General features: G+C 40.1%; 1 protein-coding gene across 1 annotated transcript in view; it reads left to right on the forward strand.

The window, feature by feature from the left end:
- The window catches only part of LOC138650928 (sialic acid-binding Ig-like lectin 13), a 31,246-nt gene extending 12,752 nt beyond the window's left edge, over nucleotides 1-18,494 (forward strand). The window contains exons 4-10 of the mRNA XM_069740811.1: nucleotides 2,271-2,564; nucleotides 4,842-5,084; nucleotides 7,745-7,850; nucleotides 11,795-11,852; nucleotides 14,616-14,695; nucleotides 15,027-15,084; nucleotides 16,988-18,494. Of these exons, the coding sequence (XP_069596912.1) occupies nucleotides 2,271-2,564; nucleotides 4,842-5,084; nucleotides 7,745-7,850; nucleotides 11,795-11,852; nucleotides 14,616-14,695; nucleotides 15,027-15,084; nucleotides 16,988-17,095 (947 nt within the window). The 3' untranslated portion in view covers nucleotides 17,096-18,494. The remainder of the gene's footprint in view (nucleotides 1-2,270; nucleotides 2,565-4,841; nucleotides 5,085-7,744; nucleotides 7,851-11,794; nucleotides 11,853-14,615; nucleotides 14,696-15,026; nucleotides 15,085-16,987) is intronic.
- The last annotated feature ends 2,947 nt before the right edge of the window (nucleotides 18,495-21,441 follow it).

The following is a 21,441-nucleotide window of genomic DNA, read 5'->3' on the forward strand; positions in this document are numbered from 1 at the left end:
TTGAGTTTGTAGGACATTGTTTACTTTACACACTGATCGAGCATTGAGTTGGTAGGGCTTTGTTTACTTTTATAAATTGATCAAGCATTGAGTTGCTAGGGTATTGTTTACTTTTACACATTGATCGAGCGTTGAGTTGGTAGGGCTTTGTTTACTTTTATACATTGATTGGGTATTGAGTTGGTAGGGCTTTGTTTACTTTTATACATTGATCACGCATTGATTTGGTAGGGCATTGTTTAGTTTACACACTGATGGAGCATTGAGTTGGTAGGTCTTTGTTTACTTTTATATATTGATCAAGCATTGAGTTGCTAGGGCTTTGCTTACTTTTATATATTGATCATGCATTGAGTTGGTACGGCGTTGTTTACTTTACACACCGATCGAGCAATGAGTTGGTAAAGCTTTGTTTACTTTTATACATTGATTGGGCATTGAGTTGGTAGGGCTTTGTTTACTTTTATACATTGATCAAGCATTGAGTTGCTAGGGCATTGTTTACTTTTATACCTTGATTGAGCATTGAGTTGGTAGGGCTTTGTTTAGTGATGAGCGAATATACTCGTTACTTGAGATTTCTCGAGCATGCTCGGGGATCCTCCGAGTATGTTTTAGTGCTCGGAGTTTTAGTTTTTAGTGCCGCAGCTGAATGATTTACATCTGTTAGCCAGCATAAGTGCGTGTGGGGGTTGCCTGGTTGCTAGGGAATCCCCACATGTACTTATGCTGGCTAACAGATGTAAATCATTCAGCTGCAGTGCTAAAAACAAAAACTCCAAGAACTAAAAAACACTCATAGAACACCCAAGCATGCTCGAGAAATCTCGAGTAACGAGTGTATTCGCTCATCACTAGCTTTATTTACTTTTATTCATTGATTGGGCATTGAGTTGGTAGGGCTTTGTTTACTTTTACACATTGATCTAACATTGAGTTGGTAGGGCATTGTTTACTTTTATGCATTGATCGAGCATTGAGTTGGTAGGGCATTGTTTACTTTTACACATTGATCTAACATTGAGTTGGTAGGGCATTGTTTACTTTTATGCATTGATCGAGCATTGAGTTGGTAGGGCTTTGTTTACTTTTACACATTGATCTAACATTGAGTTGGTAGGGCATTGTTTACTTTTACACGTTGATCGCGCATTGAGTTGGTAGGGCATTATTTACTTTAACATATATGACTGATTAAACTGTAATAATACTAACATCCATGCTCATGTAAGCATATCAAGACATTACGGGTTAAACTTGGTAAAATGTTAAAAATAAATGGGTTTCATATCCTGCTCTAACAGTGTTTTTTCACCAAAAACCGATTGCTTCAAAATCTAATGGCAATGTTTTTGCTGCGTTTTCGCTCGTCGCTTTCTATCTGTGAAAAAAATGCTAAAAGAATTGACGTGCTGCAGATTTAAAAAATGCAGCAGTCTTTTCAAATCAGTCAGGATAAAAAAAAACAAGCACATGCATGAGATTTTAGAAATCTCTTAGCTTGTGCTGGTGCGGTTAAAAGCAGCTTTCAATTTGCATAAAAACGCAAAAGAAAAAAAAAAGCTTAGCAAAAATGCACCTTGTGAACTTAACCTAAAGGGTGGCTCTGAATCGTTTTATAATTACTATTCTTTATGACCGGTAGAGAGAACTGAATTGAATCTGTCTCAAATTTTACAAAAATTTGGAATCTTATTTTCTTTTTATTTGCTTTTCGGAATGTAGCAAAATGGTGCCAGCTGTGAAAGGGGTTAATAATCAAAATTCTGTAGTTTCATCACATCACCACTCTTCTGTCTTGTTCTGCAGCTTCCTTACTGGTCCTACCCTGGCTTCCTCTGGTTCCAGGATCTTCTGGTCTTTCTCCACTCTGCATAGGTGCGTCCTGCAATGAGTAAGCTCTAGCAATGCACAGCAGGACGCTGTGATGTCAGAACGTGGCAAGGTCCATTGATCAAGGCTCACTCAATGCAAAAAGTGCAAGATTAGAGGAAGTGCAAGTGCAAGATTAGAGGAAAACAAATAAGAGACTGGAGCTGGAGGAAGCCATCTTAGACCAGCCATAAAGCTATGGGACAAGTGAGTGACAAAGTGAGTATACTATTTTGTAAACTTTTTAACTGCTACTGTTCTCATATTATGGGCTTTGGAGGGACCCCAGAGCACATTAAGGTAAGTTCAATACACAGTTAAGATATTTGCCCAAGGTCAGACCATAAATCACTCTTTACTGGACTCATGTTTACTTTGTCTCAACCCGTTTCTTTCAGAAGCTCCACCTAGTCCAATAATTAATGGACCTGACCACATGAAAGAGGAGGAATCAGTCAGCATCATATGTTCAGTAACTCACACCTGTGCTTCAAGCCCCCCAAATATTACATGGAATAAACCTGACTTGGACTTGACCATGAGCCATGAGGATCTGGATCGAGGAGTTTGGAGAATGAAGTCTACCATTAAATTCATTCCTTCATACAGAGATTATAAAACACAACTTACATGTACGGTCACTTTTCCAAATAGGAAAATCTCAACCCAATCTGTAAGTCTGGATATTCAATGTAAGTAACTTACAACTGTACAGAATATTTCATAATTGAGAATTCAACTCAATATCCTGCTTAATCGTAGCCAGTACCTGGGAGTTTTTCTAACAAAAAAGTTAGAGATCACCCAAAGTAGAGATTTAAGATCCAAAAGATCAATCCAGAAATTTGAGAAATTTCCTTAATGTAATGTATGTAGAATAGGTCGGAGGTGCACATGTAAGCATAGGAACAATAACCAACCTTAAAAAAAATGCAATATTATTACAAGGGACACCTGTAATGGTGGATCATCCACTGTTACTGGAGTAATGGTGGAACATTCTGTTTACATTTTTTTTTCACAAGGAAGTAGTTGCAGTAGTTAGTTACAACACTTGAGAAACAATCAGTAAGTTTTTGTTGCATGACCAAAATTTTTGCAAGTACTGGGAGACGATGCGCGTTCCATTTGACCTCCCTTTCCAATGTTGTCAAGATCCTTGGCTTGACCAGATCTTATTTGCCTCTGGCTGGTCCAGAGTTTTTTTTCTTTTGAAAATAATTAACTTGGTTGTAATCAAACGCAAAAGATATAGAAGTCACAGATACTTAGTAACAACAACAAGCTAAAAATTAAACCTATTTAAATGAGTATTGCATAACTAAGAAATTGGAGAAGAAACATGGTCAAGAAGTCCAGAAGTTGACGGCAGGAGTTAGGTAGCTAGATGATAGAGAGAAGAGCAAGGCAACAGGTCAAGCAGAGCAGAATATATGAGGGTCAGTAATAGTGATAAAGAACAGCTGGGTATTCCATACACAGTGAGGAGTGAAAAAATCTGGAAGTCCAAAGTCCAATAAGTAAGCTTGAATCATGAGTCTACAAAAAAAATTGGCAACCGAATACAAGCCAAGCACGGGAACTAGCATTGGGTACAATGTGTTTGCCTTAGAGGTCCTCTGATCCTGGCATCCCAACATCCAAGACCCAGCATGAGATTCATTGCATTAATGGCTGGTGTCAGTGACTAAAGGTGCTGGATTGTGGGAGTTTCACATGGTTTAACCACTGGGCTACAAATCAACAATTCTCATAACCCCCAAAACCCTAACCCTTGAGGACACATGGTAAAACATGGAGTTTAAAATACACTAGAAATTCTGGAAAAATGTATCTTGAGTTTTCTGTCAATTATTAAAAAATTGTGCAAATATAATAAAAATGCTGTAAATCAAGAAAGGATGATGTACTTAAGAGTTATATCCCACTCCATTCCGGTAGTCCCTTCTTCATTGACTGCTCTTATGATGTCCCATCTCAAGAGTAAAAAGAAAAGAACTGGGGAACGCAAAAGTGCAATAGGGTCTAATCCGATATACCAGGGTTATCACAGAAATGAAAATAACTCACCTGATAAGGTTGCACAGAAGCAACGTTAAAAACACATGTATATCAGTCGCAAAAGGACCAACTTGGAAATGAAGATGGGAATGAGTTGTCGTACAAAGCTTTACTGATGAAGGATCCAAACCAAAAAATACCTGGAAGGATTTATTCTACAGGTTTTTAAGAGTCAAAGCATTTCGAGCTCAAACAGGACCTCTTCGTCAGGACAAAAACCTCAGGAACCAAACGGAAGACTACTTTAAAGGATTTATTGTGCAGGTTTGCAAATTGTCTCTTCAGAGAGGAAGAGGACTAGAACTCTAGTGCCACCAATTGGAAGTAGCAATTCTAAAAGTCAATGTTGACCCTTTAACGAGCCTTGTCACATGACAAGCCAAACCAGAAGCTCAATTTGCAGACACTGTGTTTCTGTTTGCAAATCCAGTAGGTGGCACTAGAGTTCTAGTCCTCTTCCTCTCTGAAGAGACACTTTGCATATTTCCCAGAGGAGCATTGCAGCTTTAAATCTGCCACCACCTCCAAAGAAGCATTTAAAAGGGTTCATTATGATGAGCTTTTGAACTTCGAAGGACACATGTAGTGTTGTTGCACAGTGGCCTCTCCTGTCTGTTTCCATCACTGTCCCATCTATCCACATGTCAACTGCAACCAATTACCCACTTGTGCTGTACACCACTGAGACTAGTAATTGGCTGCAGCGGTCACATGTGTAGATGACTTGTTGCATCTGCAACCAAGCAAACAAAGACTGTCGGGGAGCTCTAAAGCAGCTGCACTAGAGAACTGGAGGTATGTATCTAATAATACTATTTCCTGCCTTGTACAATTTTCCTGAAAAACATTTTGATAGAGACAAAAACTAGCAATTGTGGGATTATAAAATTTTTCTTTTGTTCCAACAGATAAGCCAAAGAATGTAACTATTAGAGTCCAAACAAAGGAAGGTGATGATATCACTTTACAGTGCACAAGTCATGGCAATCCATCCAAAACCAACTACACGTGGTACAAAGGTGAAAAGAAGACATTAGCCGGAATCGGTGAAAACATAACAGTGTTTAACTTGACTTCGGACACTTATATCTGTTCAGCAACCAATGATGTTGGAACCCAAAACTCATCCATGTTCTCCTTTACCAATCAATGTGAGTATTAGGCCGGGAACAAACTTGCGCGAGTCTCTCGCATCAAGTCCCCGCACTGTCGCAAACTCCGGACCCGAGTTCCGGCAGCACTGCCGGGACTTGATGCGAAAGACTCGCGCGAGTTTCTCGCATTGAACTCGCAAGTGGGTCCTGGCCTTAGAGAAAGTACTTTTGGTGGATGCCCCAGAAAGGCTCCAATGTACCGTGAAGGTTCACACCCTTGGGGCCATATATAAGGACTCAGTGCTAGATTTTAAAATCCTTGGTTGCTCAGTTTCATAAATGAACTTTGGGTTCCACCAGGTGTTTTATGATATGGCGTCCAGTGTCAGTCATGTTAGGGAACTGTTCTTTGTGACACTATTTTTGGCCATTATCCACCAGTTTTCCCATTTGTAGGCTCAATCTCTGGTTGTCAGTTGTTATACACTGCTCAAAAAAATAAAGGGAACACTCAAATAATACATCCTAGATCTGAATGAATGAAATATTCTCATTAAATACTTTGTTCTGTACAAAGTTGAATGTGCTGACAATAAAATAACACAAAAATCAATGGAAATCAAATTTATTAACCAATGGAGGCCTGGATTTGGAACGATGCTCAAAATCAAAGTGGAAAATCAAATTACAGGCTGGTCCAACTTCAGTTGAAATGCCTCAGAACAAGAAAATTATGCTCATTAGTGTGTGTGGCCTCCACGTGCCTGCATGACCTCCCTACAATGCCTGGACATGCTCCTGATGAGGCGGTGGATGGTCTCCTGAGGAATCTCCTCCCAGACCTGGACTAAAGCATCCACCAACTCCTGGACAGTCTGTGGTGCAACGTGACGTTGGTGGATGGAGCGAGACATGATGTCCCAGATGTGTTCAATCGGATTCAGGTCTGGGGAACGGGCGGGCCAGTCCATAGCTTCAATGCCTTCATCTTGCAGGAACTGCTGACACACTCCAGCCACATGAGGTCTGGCATTGTCCTGCATTAGGAGGAACCCAGGGCCAACCGCACCAGCATATCGTCACACAAGGGGTCTGAGGATCTCATCTCGGTACCTAATGGCAGTCAGGCTACCTCTGGCGAGCACATGGAGGGCTGTGCGGCCCTCCTAAGAAATGCCACCCCACACCATTACTGACCCACTGCCAAACCGGTCATGCTGAAGGATGTTGCAGGCAGCAGATCGCTCTCCACGGCGTCTCCAGGCTCTATCACGTCTGTCAGATGTGCTCAGTAAGAACCTGCTTTCATCTCTGAAGAGCACAGGGCGCCAATGGCAAATTTGCCAATCCAGATGTTCTGTGGCAAATGCCAAGCGTCTTGCACGGTGTTGGGCTATGAGCACAACCCCTATCTGTGGACATCGGGCACTCAGACCATCCTCATGGAGTCGCTTTCTAACCATTTGTGCAGAAACATGCACATTTGTGGCCTGCTGGAGGTCATTTTGCTGGGCACTGGCAGTGCTCCTCCTGTTCCTTCTTGCATAAAGGCTGAGGTAGCAATCCTTCTGTTGGGTTGTTGCCCTCCTACAGCCCGCTCCACAGCTCCTGGTAGCACCTCCAGCCTCTGGACATTACGCTGGCAGACACAGCAAACCTTCTTGCCACAGCTCGCATTGATGTGCCATCCTGGATGAGCTGCACTACCTGAGCCACTTGTGTGGGTTGTAGAGTCCGTCTCATGCTACCACGACTGTGAAAGCACAACCAACATTCAAAAGTGACCAAAAAATCAGCCAGAAAGCATTGGTACTGAGATGTTGTCTGTGGTCCCCACCTGCAGAACCACTCCTTTATTGATGGGGTCTTGATAATTGCCAATAATTTCCATATGCTGTCTATTCCATTTGCACAACAGCATGTGAAATTGATTGTCAATCAGTGTTGCTTCCTAAGTGGACAGTCTGATTTCACAGAAGTTTGATTTACTTGGAGTTATATTCTGTTTTTTTTTTGAGCAGTGTATATTCATGATTGGAAATTATGATGTCTCCCATACACAATACCGAGTGATATGAGGGATACCTACTCTCCCGTATTTTTGTATCTTATGTTCAGAAGCAGCAGGAGGTTGGAGGACATTATAAAGATCTGGGGGAGACAAAACCCTTACTAGAAAGGAGCTGTCTGTATTACTTAATGTCTGTCACTGGGGTCCTCCCCTCCACATCACACTACACTTCAATGGGCAGCTGTAACCTGATCCCTCAGTGTGTTCGTAGATCGTCCTCTTTTGACCAAGCATTTTTTTCAGAGAAGAAGTGGAGAATAAGCCAAGTTCTCGGAAAAGATAGATTGTAGAGGTTTTTTGCACAATTGATTTAGGTAACGTTGCTTGAAACAACCACTAATTTTACTTTTTCCTTGGCCGCAGAAGTTTTTCGTAAACCAATGAGCTGCTCACAAGAATAGAATTTATCTAAAATCTTCTCCTTAGGTCATCAAACTCCTCAATGTCCTGAAGGCCACATGTTCCTCCACCAGGTGGCTGCCACGACCTGCACATCACAGGTGGTCACACAAGTCTCTGCTCCCCATGTTGTTTTCTTCTCTCACCGTGGAATAATTCTGAATAAAGATGAATATAAATAGAGATGAGCTCAATCGCTACTGTGGAAGTCTGACCTCATTTTGCAATTTTATTTTTTTTTTGACAGATGACAAAAAACAAAACTCTGAAAACATTTTGATAATTGGAGGAACATTTGGATTGTTGGCTTTGGCTATAATAGTTCTGGCAGCTATTTTCTGCATCATAAAAAGGTAATCTGCGGAAAAAATAGGCGCAAAAATATGATAACAACGTATCAGGCAGAATGTTTACAACAGTAATTTCACCTCATAATAATAATTTTATTTCTATAGCTCCAACATTTTCCGCAGCACTTTTCAATAATAAACACACAATAAAGAAAATACAAAGTAACATCCAGTTCACCAGTTACAGGAGGAGCGAGGACCCTGTAGATCTTGTGTTATCTACTGTATATAGAGATGTTATCAGTCATTGTACAGGAGGAGGAGGTGAGCTGTGACATCACCTATTGTGAATGGTGGATCCTGTGTTATCTACTGTATATAGAGGTGTTATCAGTCATTGTACAGGAGGAGGAGGTGAGATGTGACATCACCTATTGTGAATGGTGGATCCTGTGTTATCTACTGTATATAGAGGTGTTATCAGTCATTGTACAGGAGGAGGAGGTGAGCTGTGATATCACCTATTGTGAATGGTGGATCCTGTGTTATCTACTGTATATAGAGATGTTATCACTCATTGTACAGGAGGAGGAGGTGAGCTGTGACATCACCTATTGTGAATGGTGGATCCTGTGTTATCTACTGTATATAGAGGTGTTATCAGTCATTGTACAGGAGGAGGAGGTGAGCTGTGACATCATCTATTGTGAATGGTGGATCCTGTGTTATCTACTGTATATAGAGATGTTATCAGTCATTGTACAGGAGGAGGAGGTGAGCTGTGACATCACCTATTGTGAATGGTGGATCCAGTGTTATCTACTGTATATAGAGGTGTTATCAGTCATTGTACAGGAGGAGGAGGTGAGCTGTGACATCACCTATTGTGAATGGTGGATCCTGTGTAATCTACTGTATATAGAGGTGTTATCAGTCATTGTACAGGAGGAGGAGGTGAGCTGTGACATCACCTATTGTGAATGGTGGATCCTGTGTAATCTACTGTATATAGAGGTGTTATCAGTCATTGTACAGGAGGAGGAGGTGAGCTGTGACATCACCTATTGTGAATGGTGGATCCTGTGTAATCTACTGTATATAGAGGTGTTATCAGTCATTGTACAGGAGGAGGAGGTGAGCTGTGACATCACCTATTGTGAATGGTGGATCCTGTGTTATCTACTGTATATAGAGATGTTATCAGTCATTGTACAGGAGGAGGAGGTGAGCTGTGACATCACCTATTGTGAATGGTGGATCCTGTGTTATCTACTGTATATAGAGATGTTATCAGTCATTGTACAGGAGGAGGAGGTGAGCTGTGACATCACCTATTGTGAATGGTGGATCCTGTGTAATCTACTGTATATAGAGGTGTTATCAGTCATTGTACAAGAGGAGGAGGTGAGCTGTGACATCACCTGTTGTGAATGGTGGATCCTGTGTTATCTACTGTATATAGAGGTGTTATCAGTCATTGTACAGGAGGAGGAGGTGAGCTGTGACATCACCTATTGTGAATGGTGGATCCTGTGTAATCTACTGTATATAGAGGTGTTATCAGTCATTGTACAGGAGGAGGAGGTGAGCTGTGACATCACCTATTGTGAATGGTGGATCCTGTGTTATCTACTGTATATAGAGGTGTTATCAGTCATTGTACAAGAGGAGGAGGTGAGCTGTGACATCACCTGTTGTGAATGGTGGATCCTGTGTTATCTACTGTATATAGAGGTGTTATCAGTCATTGTACAGGAGGAGGAGGTGAGCTGTGACATCACCTATTGTGAATGGTGGATCCTGTGTTATCTACTGTATATAGAGGTGTTATCAGTCATTGTACAGGAGGAGGAGGTGAGCTGTGACATCACCTATTGTGAATGGTGGATCCTGTGTAATCTACTGTATATAGAGATGTTATCACTCATTGTACAGGAGGAGGAGGTGAGCTGTGACATCACCTATTGTGAATGGTGGATCCGGTGTTATCTACTGTATATAGAGGTGTTATCAGTCATTGTACAGGAGAAGGAGGTGAGCTGTGACATCACCTATTGTGAATGGTGGATCCGGTGTTATCTACTGTATATAGAGGTGTTATCAGTCATTGTACAGGAGGAGGAGGTGAGCTGTGACATCACCTATTGTGAATGGTGGATCCTGTGTAATCTACTGTATATAGAGGTGTTATCAGTCATTGTACAGGAGGAGGAGGTGAGCTGTGACATCACCTATTGTGAATGGTGGATCCTGTGTTATCTACTGTATATAGAGATGTTATCAGTCATTGTACAGGAGGAGGAGGTGAGCTGTGACATCACCTATTGTGAATGGTGGATCCTGTGTAATCTACTGTATATAAAGGTGTTATCAGTCATTGTACAAGAGTAGGAGGTGAGCTGTGACATCACCTGTTGTGAATGGTGGATCCTGTGTTATCTACTGTATATAGAGGTGTTATCAGTCATTGTACAGGAGGAGGAGGTGAGCTGTGACATCACCTGTTGTGAATGGTGGATCCTGTGTTATCTACTGTATATAGAGGTGTTATCAGTCATTGTACAGGAGGAGGAGGTGAGCTGTGACATCACCTATTGTGAATGGTGGATCCTGTGTTATCTACTGTATATAGATGTGTTATCAGTCATTGTACAGGAGGAGGAGGTGAGCTGTGACATCACCTAATGTGAATGGTGGATCCTGTGCTATCTACTGTATATAGAGGTGTTATCAGTCATTGTACAGGAGGAGGAGGTGAGCTGTGACATCATCTATTGTGAATGGTGGATCCTGTTATCTACTGTATATAGAGGTGTTATCAGTCATTGTACAGGAGTAGGTGGTGAGCTGTGACATCACATATTGTGAATGGTGGATCCTGTGTTATCTACTCTATATAGAGGTGTAATCAGTCATTGTACAGGAAGAGGTGAGCTGTGACATCACCTAATGTGAATGGTGGATCCTGTCTTATCTACTGTATATAGAGGTGTTATCAGTCATTGTACAGGAGGAGGAGGTGAGCTGTGACATTACCTATTGTGAATGGTGGATCCTGTATTATCTACTGTATATAGAGGTGTTATCAGTCACTGTACAGAAGGAGGAGGTGAGCTGTGACATCACCTATTGTGAATGGTGGATCCTGTGTTATCTACTGTATATAGAGGTGTTATCAGTCATTGTACAGGGGGAGGAGGTGAGCTGTGATATCATGTATTTTGAATGGTGGATCCTGTGTTATCTACTGTTTATAAAGGTGTTATCAGTCATTGTTCACGAGGAGGAGGTGGGCTGTGATATCACCTATTGTGAATGGTGGATCCTGTGTTATCTACTGTATATAGAAGTGTTATCAGTCATTGTACAGGAGGAGGAGGTGAGCTGTGATATCCCTTATTGTGAATGGTGGATCCTGTGTTATCTACTGTATATAGAAGTGTTATCAGTCATTGTACAGGAGGAGGAGATGGTGAGCTGTGACATCACATATTATGATGCTACTTTGCTACCAGCCTATTTTAAGACCCTCACCCAAGCATTGGCCCATACAACGATATATAGAGTGTATTCTGTGCTATCTAGTCTATATAGAGGTATTATCAGTCATTGTACAGAAAGAGGAGGAGGTGAGCTGTGATATCAGTTGTAGTCCTGTTATCTGCTGTATATTCTGTATCTTGTCATCACCTCAATACTAAAAAAAACTCCTGAAAACGTGATCTGTTGGTGGCTCTTGAGGATTGTAGTTGGCGACCACTGTCCTACATGTCAAAGTATCATCATTTTTTCTTTCTTTACTAACACTGTGATCTTTCTTCGCCCAGCCAAATTTATCCTTTCTCTTTCTCTTTTTCCCTATCCCATTACCTTTTCCTTTTTCTCCCTTCCTTATGCCCTTACTCTCTCCCTTCCTCATTCACGCTTGCTTTTTCCTTCTCCCTTTCCCTTTGTAGGTCCTAAAAATGTCATCACCTGCCGTAAAACAAAATATCTTTTTTTCTTAGAAGAAGAAGTAGAACATTAGCTCATGGAAAGGAGAAAAGGACTCAGGACAGCGATAAGGTATTCACACACACACACACACACACACACACACACACACACACACACACACACACATTTATTTATTTTTTTAAGAAACATACCCCAAATACATTTGTCTCACCTTGTTATTTGTATGTAAAATCTTATTTATTATGAAATGGGTTGTCCTCTTTTTAGAAAACTTGATGTCACGTGCTTCCTGAGTACTACTTACCTTCTCCGAGTCTAGCACCAGATTTCCACCTACAATTAACACACAAAGTACTTTATATCTAGGAGGACGCAATTCCTCCACAATGTCATCAAGTTTCTTCGTGTAGGCAAACAACTTCTGTCTCGGAGTTTCAAACCAGAAGAAGGTATCAAATAAAGTGCACGTGGTACAGAGAAGAACCAGAATGGGTGTCCTGGCTCACCACTTCCTCCCAAATGCACGACCACAATGATGAAGAGCAATGGTTGAACATGCTTTGCGCCACACTGTTCCACATCTTTGTGGTCAATATAAATGCCAAGTGCCATACTCTGCTTTCACTGTAAAGCCCATAGACTTTAGTTTCAATGACTTCCATTGTTGGACAACCTTTATAACCAAACTGGGGACCTTTAGATGGTTGATGGATTAGTGATGGTAATCAATGAGTATAACAGACTGACACATGACTTGGTGAGTTCTATTTCAATGGAAGTCTTCAAACAAAGGCTGGACAGACATATGTCTGAGATGGTTTAGCGAATCCTGCATTGAGCTGGTGTTAGACACAGCTATTCTTGAGATCCCTACCAAATCTATCTATCTATCTATCTATCTATCTATCTATCTAATAAATTCAAAAAAAGGAAAAGCAGCACAAAAAGAATTGAATTTTGTGCTGCTTTTCCTTTTTTTGAATTTATTATTTATGACCATTGGATTGCTGGTCGGAAGAGCTCTGCATGTCTTGTAAGGTAGTATTTGATGCTGTTCCATTTTTTTACATTATCTATCTATCTATCTATCTATCTATCTATGTATCTATCTATCTATCTATCTATCTATCTATCTATCTGTGGTGAGTTCTCCTTCAATGAAAGTCTTGGAACAGAGGCTGGACAGACATCTGTCTGAGATGGTTTAGGTAAATCCTGCATTGAGCCGGGGGTTGGACACGATGACGCTTTAGATCCCTGCCAAATCTAACATTCTATCTATCTATCTATCTATCTATCTATCTATCTATCTATCTATCTATCTATCTATCTATCTATCTATTATCTGTCTATTATCTATCTATCTATTATCTATCTATCTATCTATCTATCTATCTATTATCTATCTATCTATCTATCTATCTATCTATCATGTATCTATCTATTGTCTATCTATTATCTATCTATTATCTATCTATTATCTATCTATCTATTATCTATCTATTATCTATCTATCTATCTATTATCTATCTATCTATCTATCTATCTATCTATCTATCTATCTATCTATCTATCTATCATCTATCTATTATCTATCTATCTATCTATTATCTATCTATGTATCTATGTATCTATCTATCTATCTATCTGTGGTGAGTTCTCCTTCAATGGAAGTCTTGGAACAGAGGCTGGACAGACATCTCTCTGAGATGGTTTAGGTAAATCCTGCATTGAGCAGGTGGTTGGACACGATGACGCTTGAGATCCCTGCCAAATCTAACATTCTATCTATCTATCTATCTATCTATCTATCTATCTATCTATCTATCTGTGGTGAGTTCTCCTTCAATGAAAGTCTTGGAACAGAGGCTGGACAGACATCTGTCTGAGATGGTTTAGGTAAATCCTGCATTGAGCCGGGGGTTGGACACAATGAGACTTTAGATCCCTTCCAAATCTAACATTCTATGATTCTATGACCTTTGGACTTCCAATAAACACATTCCTCTCAAGTGGTCGACATTCGAGGGTCTTTCTCTGTCCCCATCTCACTTTATTTGATAGTTTTTTTCTGATTTACTCCCCTAAGACAGACTGATAATAAAAAAGAACTTTGGAGACACTGCAGAGGAAATAGAAAACTTCTAGATGTAACGCACTTGGAACTATATGGAGGTGGATGGCTGTGGATAAAGGCTACAACAGTTGGTCAGTGCTGGAATGTATCTCTTCTTAGAAGTCCACAAAGCTAGCTATCCATCCTAATATCCACAAGTTTTCCTTCTTTTCACACATACAAATACATTAATAATATCTACATATGGATACTGAAGGTATTCCCAAAACCACTCACGCATATAAAATATAAAACAATTTTATTAAGAAAAGTTAAAAGTACATGTAGTAAAACACATAGGGTCTCTAGAGAGAATCAAGCAAAAACGAGATTGTACCCCATAAAAAGCATTATCCACAGGGGCAGATGTAACAATAACAAAGGGCTACCATATATATCCACAGAATAGTGCTGATATATATGAAAGGAAGGATCAGGTGTATAAAAGGTATCTGAAACCGATATGTCACTGCTTATCCTTATTATGTGTAGTATGGAGACCACCATAAACATTGCAATGCATGTTTCGCATGATGTGCTTTCTCAAGAGGAGGGCCACCTTATGCTAAAGCCCCTTCTGTGAAACAGGTTGATTGGAGTGGTGTCACCCGCCACATTGTCCAACTAGCTCATAGAAATATGTTTCTTTGACTGTTCGGTTTATTCCTATTTTAATGACAATATTTATTTGTCGAATATGAATGAAAGCATTCAATCATTAATTCGTTCCTAACCAACGATCCTCATCCGTACAGGTTACAGAGAAGATAATGATGGATAATATTTTGTATGAAAACATTGCTGATGTTCCAAAACAAGACTCTCCAAGAACACGGTATGCTCTAACCTCAAATTTGATGATTGGGCTTTTCTGTAGGAAAACATCATGGTCCTGGATTTAATAACCAAAGTAAGGGAATACGATCTGTCAATATGAATATTTATTGGAGCAGAGAGGTTGGTCCACCCCTGATGACCGGAGATCAACATTGAGGACCACCGCAGTGTGAATTCAATACTTTTTTTTTATTACTATGTGACAAGGAAAATACAACAATATGTAACGACTTTAATCTGTGTTTTACCTGTATTTTATGATCAATAACAAATTCTGCACAAACTTGGGTAACTGTTTAATGGACCGTGATATTATACTCATGTTACAGTAATCAAATATTGGGAGAAAATAACAATGGAAAAGAAAGAAATAGCCGTCGGGACAAAGTAAGTACACAATGGCGCAGGGTGATTTTGCAGAGCCTGATTGCCATCCTGTAGATGTAATCTAAGGAGCCCCATGCACAATACATTGCTGTTGAATGAACAATGCTTTCAGCTGTCAGTTATCTCCGCTACTCTTTGGTGAGCCCTCCTGTGTTCTCTAGGAGAGGTCTGCTGACAGAGTCCTCTGGCGGTGGCTTATCTCGCCAAGAATAAAAGGATCCAAAATCAGACATGATACAGTCCAAAATTAGACATGATCCAGTCCAAAATCAGACATGATCCAGTCCAAAATCAGACATGATCCAGTCTAAAATCAGACATGATCCAGTCCAAAATCAGACATGACCCAGTCCAAAATTAGACATGATCCAGTCCAAAATCAGACTTGACCCAGTCCAAAATCAGACATGATCCAGTCCAAAATCAGACATGCGCCAGTCCAAAATCAGACTTGACCCAGTCCAAAATCAGACATGATCCAGTCCAAAATCAGACATGCGCAAGTCCAAAATTAAACATGATCCAGTCCAAAATTAGACATGATCCAGTCCAAAATCAGACATGATCCAGTCCAAAATCAGACATGATCCAGTCCAAAATCAGACATGATCCAGTCCAAAATCAGACATGACCCAGTCCAAAATCAGACATGATCCAGTCCAAAATCAGACATGCGCCAGTCCAAAATCAGACATGATCCAGTCCAAAATCAGACATGCGCCAGTCCAAAATCAGACATGCGCAAGTCCAAAACTAAACATGATCCAGTCCAAAATTAGACATGATCCAGTCCAAAATGAGACATGATCCAGTCCAAAATTAGACATGATCCAGTCCAAAATGAGACATGAGCCAGTCCAAAATTAGACATGATCCAGTCCAAAATTAGACATGATCCAGTCCAAAATTAGACATGATCCAGTCCAAAAACAGACATGATCCAGTCCAAAGTCAAACAGGATCCAGTCCAAAATTAGACATGATCCAGTCCAAAATCAAACATAAGCCAGTCCAAAATTAAACATGATCCAGTCCAAAATCAGACATGATCCAGCCCTAAATCAGAGATAATGCAGTCCAAAATTAGACATGATCCAGTCCAAAATCAGATATGATCCAGTCCAAAATCAGACATGATCCAGTCCAAAATCCAATATGATCCAGTCCAAAATTAAACATGATCCAGTCCAAAATCAGAAACTTTGACTAAAATCACTGATGAAACTTGGTCAGCTTTTCTCATACCTGAAAAAATCTGAAATGTGAATGAATAGGATCCTATCCTATCATGGATCCTATCTCTGCCAATTTTCATTTGAGACCCTGGTAGAGACACAGAGAGCGAGAGGTAAATCACTAAGGTTAGGGACCATCCTGACTGGGTACACCTTGTCATGGTTGGATGACTTTTGAGCTTTTTGATAAAAAAATATTATGTGCTAAATGTTTTAATATGTGTAGAATTATAGGTATTTTTGCAGTTATTTACCATGGTGTAACTTGTTATCATGTATTTATAATTTGTGTGAGGGTCTTTACTAGTACCTTTACCCATTGCGTTTGGCTTACTTGGTTAAAAAAGTTAGCCACCTTGGACATAGTCACTATTTAGGTAACTAATATTAACACAAACCATCTTTATACAAGTGTTGGTGATAGAGAAATAAGATGTGATTCCAAAGGTAAAGCAGGACAATGTTACCGAAAACAGAGAGTAAAGTAGTCATTAATTTGAGGATAAAATGGCCAGAAGAGGACTTATAGAGAACACATGGATTGTTCAAGATGGAAGGTAATCAGAACTAGTTTATGGAACATCAGGCTGAGATAAACATATATGGCCCAAACCTAATGCGTTTACATCTTGAAATATTTTTTTTAAGACATGAATACTTTTTTTTAGGTAGAGATGACCGAAGACTCCATTTTCTACTGCTCGGTGGAGCTGCTCCCAGCAAGACATGTTCCAAGAAACACTGAAGAAACAGAATATGCTCAGCTGAAAATTTAGACATCCCATGATGTAGATACTACAGATACAAGAGGAAAGTGTCCTCAAATGTCCCTGAAGATTCCATGGCTACTCACTCATGTCCTGCCATCGAAACGCTTGGAAATTGACGTGAATGGTCCCGAAACCATCACAGTTGTTTCTCTTCAGTCATACAGATGTAGACGACTTTACATTTGGATCAATGCCTTATTGGAAAACCTAATTATAGTTCTGCTTCCCCTTGTGAATTTTTGGTACAGAGAAGAATTTAAGGGTCCATCAATAATAGCTTATTACCCAGAAGTTTGTCACCACCATCATGGATGACCGGTGGAATAATCTCTGAAGAACATGGAGTTTACTTTTCTATATCCAGAATGAGAATTGTGTTATTTATGGAAAGAATCATCAAACTTCGATTCATAGGATCACAATGGATGCTTGGCTTGGCTAGGAATTGTCTACCTGCCTAAATCACTTCTATTTTCCCTTTTTGCTTAGACTGAAGGAAATAAGAGTTGAGAGTAAAATGGCTGAAGATATATGAATGTGTTTGGAATGGTCTTCTAGAATAGTTTTGGTTAAATTGACGGAAGATATATAAAAGTGTTTGGAATGGTCGTCTGGAATATTCCTGGTTAAAATGGCTGAAGATCTGTGAATGTGTTTGGAATGGTCACCTAGAATATTCCTGGGTAAAATGGCTGAAGATCTATGAATGTGTTTGGAATTTCGGTCGTCTGGAATATTCCTGGGTAAAATGGCTGAAGATCTATGAATGTGTTTGGAATGGTCATCTAGAATATTTTTGGTTAAATTGACGGAAGATATATAAAAGTGTTTGGAATGGTCATCTGGAATATTCCTAAGTAAAATGGCTGAAGATCTATGAATGTGTTTGGAATGGTCACCTAGAATATTCCTGGGTAAAATGGCTGAAGATCTATGAATGTGTTTGGAATGGTCGTCTGGAATATTCCTGGTTAAAATGGCTGAAGATCTGTGAATGTGTTTGGAATGGTCATCTAGAAAATTCTTGGGTAAAATGGCTGAAGATCTATGAATGTGTTTGGAATGGTCGTCTGGAATATTCCTGGGTAAAATGGCTGAAGATCTATGAATGTGTTTGGAATGGTCATCTAGAATATTCTTGGTTAAAATGGCTGAAGATCTATGAATGTGTTTGGAATGGTCGTCTGGAATATTCCTGGGTAAAATGGCTGAAGATCTATGAATGTGTTTGGAATGGTCACCTAGAATATTCCTGGGTAAAATGGCTGAAGATCTATGAATGTGTTTGGAATGGTTATCTAGAATATTCTTGGGTAAAATGGCTGAAGATCTGTGAATGTGTTTGGAATGGTCATCTAGAATATTCCTGGGTAAAATGGCTGAAGATCTATGAATGTGTTTGAAATGGTCATCTAGAATATTCCTGGTTAAAATGGCTGAAGATCTATGAATGTGTTTGGAATGGTCGTCTGGAATATTCCTGGGTAAAATGGCTGAAGATCTATGAATGTGTTTGGAATGGTCACCTAGAATATTCCTGGGTAAAATGGCTGAAGATCTGTGAATGTGTTTGGAATGGTCATCTAGAATATTCTTGGGTAAAATGGCTGAAGATCTGTGAATGTGTTTGGAATGGTCGTCTGGAATATTCCTGGGTAAAATGGCTGAAGATCTATGAATGTGTTTGGAATGGTCGTCTGGAATATTCCTGGTTAAAATGGCTGAAGATCTGTGAATGTGTTTGGAATGGTCACCTAGAATATTCCTGGGTAAAATGGCTGAAGATCTGTGAATGTGTTTGGAATGGTCATCTAGAATATTCTTGGGTAAAATGGCTGAAGATCTATGAATGTGTTTGGAATGGTCACCTAGAATATTCCTGGTTAAAATGGCTGAAGATCTATGAATGTGTTTGGAATGGTCACCTAGAATATTCCTGGGTAAAATGGCTGAAGATCTATGAATGTGTTTGGAATGGTCACCTAGAATATTCCTGGGTAAAATGGCTGAAGATCTATGAATGTGTTTGGAATGGTCACCTAGAATATTCCTGGGTAAAATGGCTGAAGATCTATGAATGTGTTTGGAATGGTCACCTAGAATATTCCTGGGTAAAATGGCTGAAGATCTATGAATGTGTTTTTAATGGTCATCTAGAATGTTTTTGGTTAAATTGACGGAAGATATTTAAAAGTGTTTGGAATGGTCGTCTGGAATATTCTTGGTCTTCTACAATGTTCTTGTTAAATGCTTTATGACTTCTTGGATTAGATGTTATATTTTTATGATACCTGGATGCTCAAAGCCTTGACCATTTCAAATCAACGGCGCTCAATCTTTTTCTGGGAGTCAGAGAAGTCAAAAAAATGTATCGGTCTAGAATGTGAAAAACTTCAACAATTCTGAAACTTCCTTAGACCATCAAACTTCTTCTTCGAGAAACTTGAATTGTTCAAAATTCTGGTAAGGTATCATCTATGACAATTTGATTAGTTGTTTGAAGAAGTTTGGAGAACTTTGGTTTTCAATAAAATATAAAAGAAATAAAAATTTATAATTTACCAAAACCTTCTATATGGCTGACCGGATTGCAATATGGCATTCGCATCGAAAAAATTTTAAAAAATAACATTATGCAGATTTTTTCTCATTTGATTGGCGTCATAGTATTTTTGGATTACCTATGTATTGACTGTTTGGGCTTTGGCTCCGTTCACATCTGTAATGCGGAATGATAATATTATGATTATGAAACAAGCCCAGAAAAAGTCATTGACTTTTCAGGGATTCATTCTGGTGGTCGTTGCTTCAGCATTTCTCATTTATCGGTAAAGATACTAATCGCGTAGTAAAAGTGGAATCTACATATGTGTACATTAAAATATCTGTAGGGAAGGCTTCAGTTCTCAAAGTGCCCCGGGGAACGATCCAGTTCCTGCAACCTGCATTATTCTTTGTCTCATTGTCTCGTTTCTCTGTTGTCTGGAAATACCACGAAAATAGATTGCAACATACTGAACAAGCGACACTGAGGACACGAGACTCATGTAGACAATTAGCTTCAGCCCCGAGTGACATCTGTAAAATTAATTATTTATTTACTATAAACCTATAAGGGATCACATTGAATAGTTTAATCCTTCATCATCATGTTACAGTTTCCACATACAGTAGATAGAATCCTAACATCGAAACACTGTTTACACTCATTACACGATTTATCCTGTACTGATCCTGACTTACATCTGGATTTATACCCCAGAGCTGCACTCTGTATTCTGCTGCTGGATTCACTGTCTACACCAGCTCCAGGACAAGGGGTAGACAGGGTAGCCATTGGCTTGGGGCCTTGCCTCTTTGAGGGGGGCAAACTTGGTTAAAAAAAAATGACATGGCTGAATGTCTGCGGCCCCCTAGCATGTTGCACTGGCCGCAGACATTCAGCACATTGACGGCTGGGGGCGGGCACGCAGGTGGGCAGTGTCAGTCTCCTTTCCTGCACTCAAGTGCGTTCGCAGTTCAATAGTTCCCACTAGTACCTGTCAATCCCTAACTTCCTTGCCAGTACTTGCCTTGCTAGTATGTATATCAGCTGGGCCCGCCCGCACCAGCCTTGCCAGTCTCTTTATCGGTTGGACCTGACTGCACCAGCTGTGCCAGTCTGCACATCCGCATACACCTGCCATGCCAATCTGTACATCAGCTGGATCCTGGTGACAGTCTATCCATCAGCTGGACCCGTCTGCACTTGTCATGCCAACCTGTGTATCAGCCGTACCAGTCTGCTCCTGCTAGAGCCAGCCTGCATCATCTGTCTTCTCCCTCCGGGTCTTTCAAGGTACCAGTCCCTAGGGGGTCAGCTGACATTATAAAGCTGACAGCAACCCTAATTTATTACTTACTGCCACACCAAGGCGAGTAGGAAGAGCTGAGGCTAAGCGCCGAAAATGGCGCATCTAATGGATGCACCATTTCTGAGGGCTGGTGGTTTTTGTCTAGGAGAGGGCGAATATCCATGGCCCTTTCCCAGTCTATTAATAACAGCTCGCAGCTGTCTGTTTAGCCTTTGCTGGTTATTAAATGTAGGGAGGACCACACATCACTTTTTGGTGGTCTACCCATTTTAATGACCAGTAAAGGCGAAGCAGACAGCTGCAGGCTGATTTTAATAGCTTGGGAAGCTCCATGGATATTGGTCCCTTCCCAGAATAATAACACCAGCATCCAGCTTGTTAATACAAATAAGTACAGTAAAATACACATGTACTGCACTGATTATATATCTCACTGACATCTTTATTATGTACACAGTGACTGCACCAGCAGAATAGTGAGTGCAGCTCTGGGGTATA

This window comes from Ranitomeya imitator, chromosome 10 (genome assembly GCF_032444005.1).
Source record: "Ranitomeya imitator isolate aRanImi1 chromosome 10, aRanImi1.pri, whole genome shotgun sequence".
Lineage (NCBI taxonomy): Eukaryota > Metazoa > Chordata > Amphibia > Anura > Dendrobatidae > Ranitomeya > Ranitomeya imitator.